The sequence below is a fragment of the Tupaia chinensis genome, unplaced genomic scaffold (assembly GCF_000334495.1).
Source record: "Tupaia chinensis unplaced genomic scaffold, TupChi_1.0 Scaffold000388_1, whole genome shotgun sequence".
NCBI lineage: Eukaryota > Metazoa > Chordata > Mammalia > Scandentia > Tupaiidae > Tupaia > Tupaia belangeri.
In genome coordinates, this window is record NW_006159890.1 from 3,208,280 (window position 1) to 3,218,410 (window position 10,131).

The 10,131-nt window shown below is 39.7% G+C and overlaps 1 protein-coding gene and 2 pseudogenes across 3 annotated transcripts in view; 2 read left to right on the top strand and 1 right to left on the bottom strand.

The window, feature by feature from the left end:
- Nucleotides 1–4,600: 4,600 nt before the first annotated feature.
- Nucleotides 4,601–6,129, bottom strand: LOC102500046 (ribosome maturation protein SBDS pseudogene; annotated as a pseudogene).
- Nucleotides 6,130–7,402: 1,273 nt separating this feature from the next.
- Nucleotides 7,403–9,584, top strand: LOC102500459 (cytochrome c oxidase subunit 6C-like; annotated as a pseudogene).
- Nucleotides 9,585–9,904: 320 nt separating this feature from the next.
- The window catches only part of LRRCC1 (leucine rich repeat and coiled-coil centrosomal protein 1), a 38,694-nt gene continuing 38,467 nt past the window's right edge, over nucleotides 9,905–10,131 (top strand). For 2 of the 3 annotated variants that reach the window (XM_006153851.2, XM_006153852.2), the window contains exon 1: nucleotides 9,905–10,088. In XM_006153851.2, coding sequence (XP_006153913.1) covers nucleotides 10,003–10,088 — 86 coding nt within the window. In that variant the 5' untranslated portion in view covers nucleotides 9,905–10,002. The remainder of the gene's footprint in view (nucleotides 10,089–10,131) is intronic. The other variant, XM_006153853.3, reaches the window with a different exon arrangement.

The following is a 10,131-nucleotide window of genomic DNA, read 5'->3' on the forward strand; positions in this document are numbered from 1 at the left end:
AAAATGAATATATTCATAAACATAAAGTGTCTCATTGCCCTCCCACTCCCCACCTATGTAGAACAAACCTACCCCCCAAACTACATATATTGAATGATACATAATACCCAATCTCTATAATTCAAGTCTATTACTTGTAATTGGAACCTGAGCTCAAATTGTTTCTCATCTCTTTCTGCCATGTTGAAAATTCTAAAAGCATACACACATACATACTCACATGCACCCCCATACTAATTAAAGAACGTATGCCTTATCACTTAATCACTGCCTATTTCTGTATGTAGTATAAATCTGTAATTTATTTTACTATTTACATTACTAAATATGCATAAATTGATATAAACAAATTGCTTCCTACATGCCAATTTAAACTTTACAGTAATATCAATTTTTAAAATATAATTTACTTCCAAGCATTTGTGTTTAGTCTTTATTCAATAAGGTAGGCTAAATAATGGCTATCAAAGATATGTCCACATCGTAATCCCTGGAACCTGTAAGTACTACTTATATAGAAATGGTGCCTGTGCAGATATATATTAAGTTAAAGATCTTGAGATGGGGGACATTCTACCGGATTACCTGAGTAGGCTCCAAATGCAACACAGGGGTCCTAACTGAGATGCAGAGGAGGACTTGACACAGACAAGAGAGAAGGCAATGTGGCCATGGAGGAAGGACTAGAAGGATGTGGCTATAAGCTAAGGAATGCTGACAATCATCAGAAGTTGGAAGAATCAAGAAACAGACTCTCTCCTAGAGCTTCTAGAGGGAGAACGGACCTGCTAGATACCTTGATTTCTATACAGTGAAACTGATTTTGGACTCTAGCCTCTACATCCGTGTAAAAGTAAACTCTCCTTGTAAGCCAACCCATGTTTCTTATTTGTTACAACAGCCCCAGGAAACTAATACATAAAGTGTTTGCCAACAAATATTCATGGGATGTCAGTGATCATATGAGAAATGCTATAAAATGAGTTCTTAATTCTCACATACTTTACATGGACTTACATGGTCCAAATACACAGATATGTCTATCTCAAAATCACTCACTATATTAATTTTTTTTTAGAGGTTTTCGCTATAGGGCGTGTGCACTCGCCAGACAGACAGAGACAGACAGAAAGCTAGAAATCACCCCTCAGGGGGATGGCCACACTGCAATCTCTTCTCCTCCATTCTCCTCTCGGGATCTTGGGCACGCAAGCACACGCGCCCGGCGTGAATTTTAAGCCACTGGGTCTGGCATGCGAACCGAGGTTGACTACGTGGGAGTCCAGTGACATAGCCATTATGCTAACTGCTGGTCCCTCACTATATTAATATTAAAAATATAGGCCTTTGAAGATATTCCCGACACTGCTATTTTCAAAACACTGTCAAAATATTTAGGCAAGTTGGGACCCCAGTTAGCATAATGGCTATGTCGCTGAACTCCTATGTAGCCAACCATGGTTCAAGTCCTGGACCCAGTGGCTTAAACTCATGCCAAGCACGTGTGCATGCATGCCCAAGATCCTGAGAGAAAAATGGAGGAGATGGGATTGTGGCATGGCCATCCCCACTGGGGGGTGATTTCTCACTTTCTATCTCTGTGTCTCTCTCTATCTTTCTGGCGAGCACATGCGCCCTACAGCAAAAACGTCTCCAAAAAAAAAGAAAAAAGACATTTAGGCAAGTTAGTCATCCTCCAGGTTGGACTTAAAATTTCTTACCTTATGATATTCATGCTCTTAGGCAGTCTTCTCCAACATTAAATCAGGATGGGTCTTCGGTAATAAAATATGAAGAAATAATGTGCGACATCCAAGGCTAGATCATAAATGGCATTTCTGCATAGGTCTTGTTCTCTTGGAATGCTTTATCTGATTGAAGCCAAGGACCTTGATGGGAGAATAATCAAACAGTCTTATAGCAAGGACACAAGGCCAAATCAACTTCCAGATGTCTAAGGAAGCTACCCCAGGACTAGACCCGCTAACCCCAAACAAGTCTACAGATGACTGTAGTCCAGCCTAGATCTGACCATAACTTCATGAAAGACCCCATGTCAGGAGTTCTCAATGAAGCTACTTTCTGAATTCCTAACCCACAGAAACCATGAGTGGTAACTATTTGCCACTAAGTTCTGGGTTGGCCAAAGATAACACACAGGAAGAACTTCGAACTTTGAATAGAAATTTGAACTTTGGGGGACCAACAGTTGGCGTAATGGCTATTTTGCTGGACTCCCATGCAGTGACCATGGTTTAATTCCCAGACCCAGTGGCTTAAACTCACGCCAGGCGTGTGCACGTATGTGCCCAAGATCCTGAGAGGAGAATGGAAGAAAAGGGATTGCAGCATGGTCATCCTCCCACCACCACCACCACCACCACCCCACCCCGGGGAGTGACTTCTCACTTTCTGTCTCTCTCTCTGTCTTTCTAACAAGCGCACACACCCTATAGAAAAAAACCTCTCCAAAAATTAAAAAATAAAAAAATAAAAGAAATTCGAACTTTGGTAAAACTAGAGATCTACAATATAAGAAAAGTCAATGAAGAGTAAGAATGACCCAGCACAGGATTCTAAAAACCAAAGTTCTAGAAACTACTACTGAAAAAATAAATTGACTCTATAGAGGAACTATAGCCCCACTTTCCTCAGAAATAACAGAGAGGGTTTATTGACAAGATAACTGATTGAAAGCATGTATCAGGAGTAGACTCTCAATTCCATCCCTTGGTCTCATGTCCAACTCATATAATAGGACAGCCACATATTCCCTGAATGCAGTCCAGTCCAAAAATTACAAACTAGTAGATGAATAATCCAGATAACCACGGACACTATACTTACAAACATCCTTGGATCACAAATTAGTAAATAACCCCAGCAAGGTACTCCTTTATCCAAAACAGATACAATCCCTCAGGTGATACTGTAAGAAGATTAACCAGGGTGAAGCTTTCCTCATGTGACCCTGTGATTGGGGGAGTACTTATCTGCTAAGTTGTAACTCTTCTCTTCCGTGCAAACACTATCACCACCATTACTTCTCCATCACCATTACCACCCATCACTCATCACCACCTGGCATACAATGTGCGGTTACTTACCTCTCCCGCCATCAAGATACAGAACTATTTTGTCTGTCTTGACTAGAATATAAAAAGTATTTGTTTCAGTCCTTCATATAGTAGGATATAGTAAGTGCTAAGTAAATATTTTGCATTATAGAAGATTCAGGGAAGTTGAGGAGTGATCAAGGAAAAAAAATTAATTATAAGGTGAGAACAGCAAACATGAGCTTTATTTGAGTGATGCTTTGACTGGTTTGCATGTGAAAGAACTTCCTCCTAGCATCAAACCACCCAGAGGCCATGGCTATGGCCAAGGCCTTTATCCAATAGAGAAGAGCAAGGGAACTCCAGGGAGAAAGGAGAGTCTGGGGCAAGGGGATGGGGTATGTGTCTCGGTGATATCACTGAGCTTCACTGTGGTGAGTCTCTGGGTCAGGTAGCTTCCAAGTGCACCAATAACTTGGGGTCTTATCTCTGGTTGGCAGATGTGGATATAGTTTTGTAGGATGTATAAAACAGGCTGGTTCTAATAACTGTAAGTGTGCTTATTTAAGCTTTTTTTAAAACCATTGAATGTGGGGCCAGCAGATGACATAATGGTTACAACGCTGGACTCCCACATGGTCAGTGTGGTTAGAGTACCAGATCTGGTGGCTTAAAACTCACACTGGGTGCATGTGCATCTGGGCCCAAAATCCTGAGAGGAGAACAGAGGAGAAGGGATTGCATCATGGCCATTCCCCACCCCAAGGGTGATTCTCACTTTCTGTCTCTCTCTGCTTTCCAGCAAGCTTGTGTGCCCTATAGTCAAAAATCTCTCTAAAAAGGAAAAAAAAATCAAATGTAAAATTTTGAGTTTCATGCTGACTTTTTTTTTAAATAAAAATAAGAGTGGTTTTATTAATCATATAATTTTAGGTATGTAATATACATTACAAATTTTAAGAATTAGAAATAAATTACTTTTTTAATACCAAAAATGGTCTAAGTCACGACAGCATGTTCAATGAAAATTTTTTAAGTTCGGCATGGACGTTATATATTCATTTTTCAGATAATGAGGGCCACCAACCAAGCTTTACACTGGGAAACAATAGTTACCGCTATACACAAGTTTTGTCATGTAGAAGTAAGACAGTCTGTGTTCTTTTCCAGCATATATGCGTTTTGTCATAAAGATACATTGTCCAAATAATCTTCCTATAATGTACAAAATTTAACTTTTATCTACAAAAGTTTTTGCCTCAATTGCCTTTCATTTTGGAAAGCTATAAAAGCATGACAGCAGCATGATGCTGTCTGCACTTTGTATTGGGGAGTTTTCATTTTTGCCTAAACCCCCGACTTATAATTAAATCACTCACACAATACATTCATGTACGAAAGTCTTTCCATGTACATATTTAACACAAAGATAGAAAATGCCCACCTTTGTTAGTGCGAACAATATTTGGCAGATTACAGAAATAAAACAGTGCAATAGGAAAAAGGATGCTTTACTGTTTTGTAGCTGAAGAGACTAATGAATGTCATTCAAAGTTCTCCTCTCCTTCAACCACACCTTTCAAGGTGAATACTTGCAAAGAACCTTGGCCTTTTGTTTCCTTTTTAACTAGGTCATCAATTTCTCTGAAGTAGCCTGGATCAATGAGACACACAATTTCTAACTGTTGACTGTAGTCTTCACTCTAAAACCTTGGTCAGTGGCTTGAGTTTTTCTTTCAGTTTTTTTCCTTCATTCACTGGAAGAATGAACCCAAGTCTCATAAGAGCTGTTCTATCTTCATTTTCTCCTTTAACTTTTTTTTTTAAGAATTATTTTTTACTTAACTTTATTTGTTTACCTACTTATTTTAATTTGATCAGAGAGGGGCAGAATACAGAGAGAGAGGGAAAGTGAGTAAGCAATCTGCCAGGTCCGGGACTCCAACCACAGTCGGCCATGTGGGAGTCCAACACCCTTAACCACCACAACACTTGCTGGCCCCTCTCCTTTAACTGTTTTATCACTTCCAAAGCCTGTTGTTTTGTATTCTTATTGGTTTGACTGAATAATGGATGTCCTTTATGGCTCTTTCAATAAGGATAACAGTGTTTGGTCTCCTTGTTTCAGGGTTCACACACTTGTCTGCTACAATAGTTGCAATGTTCCTAAACATCTGCTCCAGTTGTGTGTGCTTTCTTTCTTTATCAGATGAGCCTCTCCTTTAGTCAAAATCTGTTTACAGATTTCAATTTGATCATCTGTTCCAAACACATGGACCAGACCTTCCTTCTTTGCAACCTGACCTTTGGAAACATTTGCAAACAGAGTGTGTCTGCAGGACTTCATCAAGGTCTTTTTCCCTTTGTACAGTAAGTTTCTGACAATCAGTATTTGACTAGGCCCAGAGACTGCATCAGACTTTATTCTGTTCCATAATACAATAGCACACCACCCTCACCCACCACTCATACTAGCTGACTTTTGAGCTAACCACACCACCTGCTGGCCCTTAAGCTTTCCTTTTTTCTTGAGATGTTTCCTGAGTCTTACTGCCAACTGCAACAAAATTCTTGCTCATTCAAATCCAAAGTCTATGTTCTTCCCATTAAACTACAATTTCTTTTCTTGATATCCATCCATAAAGTATTATTTTAGAGTTAAATGAAAACAGTGTTACATTTCCAAAGAAGTCTTCTCTTTCCAAAACTCTTGAAATCCTACTTTCTTAATTAGCTATAACTAGTTTGAGAGCATATATGATTTTTTAAAAATAATTAACATGTCACACATTTTAATTTTAGCCTTAAAAGAACTCACAAGATCTTAGAGAACTTCACAAATTAATCATTTTGAGAACCAACATAAGTTTAATCATTTTTTTTTTTAAATCTTGTGTAAGAATGAGATGACTAAAAACAACATCACTGTTTGGGGAGAATTAAAGAAATATTGGCAGAAAGTGTAAAAGTGAGCATTTTGTGTGATGTTTCAAAATTACTTTTCAGGATTTAAATACTGGAAAAAGGCAAAAGCATTCAAGTCGAGAGCAATTAGATTCTTCAGTGGAAACATTCTCTGGTTGAGTATCGTAATAACGACAGGAATTTTCGTGTCTTCTAAAGTGGTCTTAAAACACTCCTCACTGGACCAGTAGTTGCTGTAGTGGTGAAGGTGCTGGACTCTCACATGGCCAAAGCTAGAGTCTCAGAGCTGATGGTTTGCTTCCTCACTTTCTCTCTCTTTCTCTCTGTTTCTGATGAGCATACATGCCCCATAGCAAACTTTAAAAAAATAATTAACAAATAAAAATACTCCTCATTGGACAGACCTGTCTCCCTAGGTATGTGGGCTGCTGGTGTCTTGCTGAGTACGATCAGTGCTCTCTCTGTCGTGTGGAATTGGGGTCACCCTTCCTACTAGTAGTCCTCAAAGGTCTTTCCTCAAAATATCTCCTGGATCTTGCACTGCTTCCCTCAGTCTTTGGAGAATACTTAGTGCTTATTCCCTAGGAACTGCTGTCAAATCTTGTTGTTAAATAGTTCCATAATTCAACTTCTTTATGCTGGGTGCCCAATTCCAAAGCTATCAAAGTAATGTCTAGTTTTGGCTATTATGTGGTTACTGGAAATTTCAAGTTCTTGAGGGGTACTAATGGGGCTTTCTCTCATTCTACCAATAGTTGATGAGGATGATAGTTCTTTGTTACATTTCTCTAAGTGGGACTATGCTTTTGATGATGGGGGGGAAAAGGCAAATGTGCCTAGGTGTGAGATTGCTTTTGAGGCTGAACTTCCTAGACGCCTCACAGAAACATCAGACTGCAGGAGTTGTTTTTAAAGAACTAATATGCATATTCTGCCTGAGAAATCCTGATTAGGATAGCAAGTAAATCTAAGTAAAATGGTGTAGTCACCACAGAAAAAAGTATAGAGGCTTCTTTAAAAATTTAAAATAGAGGACCAGCAGATGGCAAAGTGGTTACATCACTGGACTCCCACATGGCTGACTGTGGTTCAAGTCCTGGACCTAGTGGCTTGAAAATCAACTGGGTGTGTGCTCATGTACACCCAAAATCCCCAGAGGAAAATGGAGAAGAAGGGGCTGGAGTATGGCCAAGCCCCCAGAGGTGATTTCTCATCTCTTTCTTTCTCTCTCTCTCTCTCTGGCGATTGCACACACTCTAAGGTACAAACCTCTTTAAAAAAAAAAAAATAGCTAAAAATAGAACTACTATATAATCCAGCAATCCCACTTCAATTCCAAAAAAATTTCAATCAAAATATAAGATTTTTGGCATTTCTTCTTCAGCTGGGAAGGACGTTGGTGTTGAGGCACAGTAACTGCCATGGCTTCCACTGCTTTGGTGAAACCCCAGATGCGTGGCCTTCTGGCCGAGCATCTGCAATTTCATACTGTTGGAGCATTCGCTGTATCCCTGAGTGTTGCAGCTTCCTGTAAGTTTGCTGTGGCTGAACCAAGAAAGAGGCATATGCAGATTTCTACAGAAATTATGATTCCATGAAAGATTTTGAAGACATGAGGAAGGCTGGTATCTTTCAGAGTACATTTTGGAATGTAAAGAATGTCATTGATAAATATGTGGACAGTAAAACATAATATATATGTATATATATGATATATATCTTATATCTTATTTTATATATATGATATATATGACATATATCTCATATATATGATATATATCTTATATCTTATTTTTTATATATATATTAAAACATATATATCTCATATATATGATATATATCTTATATCTTATTTTTTATATATATGATATATTAAAACATATAGATATAGATATAGATATAGATATATGATATTTGGGAACCAAAAGATGGCATAATGGTTACATGAACTCCTCACATAGTTGACTGTGGTTCAAGTCCTGGACCTGGTGGCCTAGAACTCACATTGGGTGCATGTGCATGAGTGCCCAAATTCCCAAGAGGAGAATGGAAGAAAAAGGATTGTGGTATGGCCATCCCCCCCCGGGGGGATATTTCTTGTTTTCTGTCTCTGTCTCTCTTGTGAGTGCATGTGCCCTATAGCAAAAATATCTCTTTAAAAAAAAAAAAGATATCAGATATTTGCATGCTCTTATTCTAGTATTCACAATTGCCAAGAGATGGGTAAAAATGAATGCCCATCAACAGATTAACTGGGTAAAGGAGATGAGGTAAATAGGAAACATAAAAAAAATATGGAAAAATGGAATTATAGTCCAGCACAAGTAAAGGAGAAAAAACAAAATCCATGCACAGTTTTTAAATAATATGTATTTTTCATAAACTTCTTGAAGACACCTCTCATACATAAAACAAAATATTGACCGGAAAAGAACCAAATATATGCTACTACATGGATGGACCTGATGGTCAGAATGCCAAGTGACATAAACCAGATACAGAAGGACAAGATCTTGCATGATTCCATTTATACAAGCTATCTAGGTAGTCAAACTTACAGAAGCAGATAGTAGAATAGTGGTTGAAAAAAGCTGGAGAGAAAGGAAAATGGTGAATTTTATTCAATAAGCAAAGTTTTAGTCTTCCAAGCTGAAAAAGTTCCAGAGTTATGCTGTGCAATAATGTGCATATAGTTAATAATAGCATAGTGTACACTTAAAATTTAAGAAGGTATATTTCAAAATGTTTTTAAACAACGTTTTAAAGGAAAAAAATTGAAACATTTTGAACAGGCACAGCATCTTATCACTACCAGAAAGAAAAAAAGTCTATTTCATTTATTTTTGAAATCACATATGAACTACCTTGACCTATGGCATGTCTCTTAAAAAAATTCCAACTTAGTTATTAATCATACATCTGTATGGCATGTTGTATTCTTCATGACATGTGCCTTATTCAAGTGATTTCTCACTTTTCTTCTCTGTCTCTGTCTCCCTCTCTCACTGGCAAGCATACATGCCTTATGGCAACAACAAAAAAATCTTTTTAAAAAATTACTTACTTCATGAGAGAGGGGCAAGGTCTCACAATATGATAATCCTCTCCTCAGTCTCCCAGCTAGCCAAAGGTGTGTATGGGCACGTGGTGGGTTAAATATACCTGGGATCTGAACCAGGGCTTTCCAGGATAGTTCAGCACTCTATTGCTTGTAGTACTATGGCTGGGCTTCTCAAAACTATTAATAAGAAGCTTCAACTGAGTCTAAACGGGCATTGTCTTATTTACTCAAGTGGCTCTTACTATAGTGAACATTTGGTACCAGTTCAAAGTGATGCCGTAGTTCCAATCAAGGAGCTGTTCCAGAAAAAAAAAAGTTGGGCCTTTATGCAATTCCTGAAGAGAAGCCACTGAAGCCACTCCCAGCACTCTTCTTGACCTGGCAAGCCTACTTGGTCATCGACCACTGCCTTTTAGAAAACTTACCCACTCAACTACTGGCCTAGGTGTCCCCGTGCTGTTCCTAGCCCTCCTCAGGCCTTCAGGATTGTGAAAGGCCCCGTCTTACTCCGCGTTGCACTGGGAAGCACCAGATACACTTAGGTATCCCCCAAATATTTAACGAATCGACAGGTGGTGCAATGGCCGGTAGGGCAAAACCGGGTAAATATGTAAGATTACACAACACAAAGGTATGCTGTGAAACTGCCTTCAAAAACCACTCTGCTCTAACGCAAAAATGCCACCATCACAACACAGGACGGTGCTTCGAAGCCCACACACTCGAAAGAGTTTTGCTTTACGGCAATCCCCCAGAGTCAGGCGGTAGGTGCCGTAAAACAGAAAGCGGAGACCAGGCTTTGCGGCCGCGCCGGGCGGGAAAGTGCCCGGCTGTCGGTTGGAGGAGGGGCGCTTGCCCCGCCCCCTCAGGCTGCGTTCCCACGCTCCCAGGAGGCGTGTCCTAGGCCCTCGGACCCAGCGCTGTCCGCCAGTTAAGATCCCGCTCCCCGTCGCGGGTGCCATGGAGGCGGCGGGGGAGGAAGAAGTCGGAAATGACGGCGACAGCAGCTGCGGAGATATGTGCTTCATGGACAAGGGCCTTCGCAGGTGAGGGCTGTCCGCCACCGGGTAGATTCAGGGGGTCCCCCCC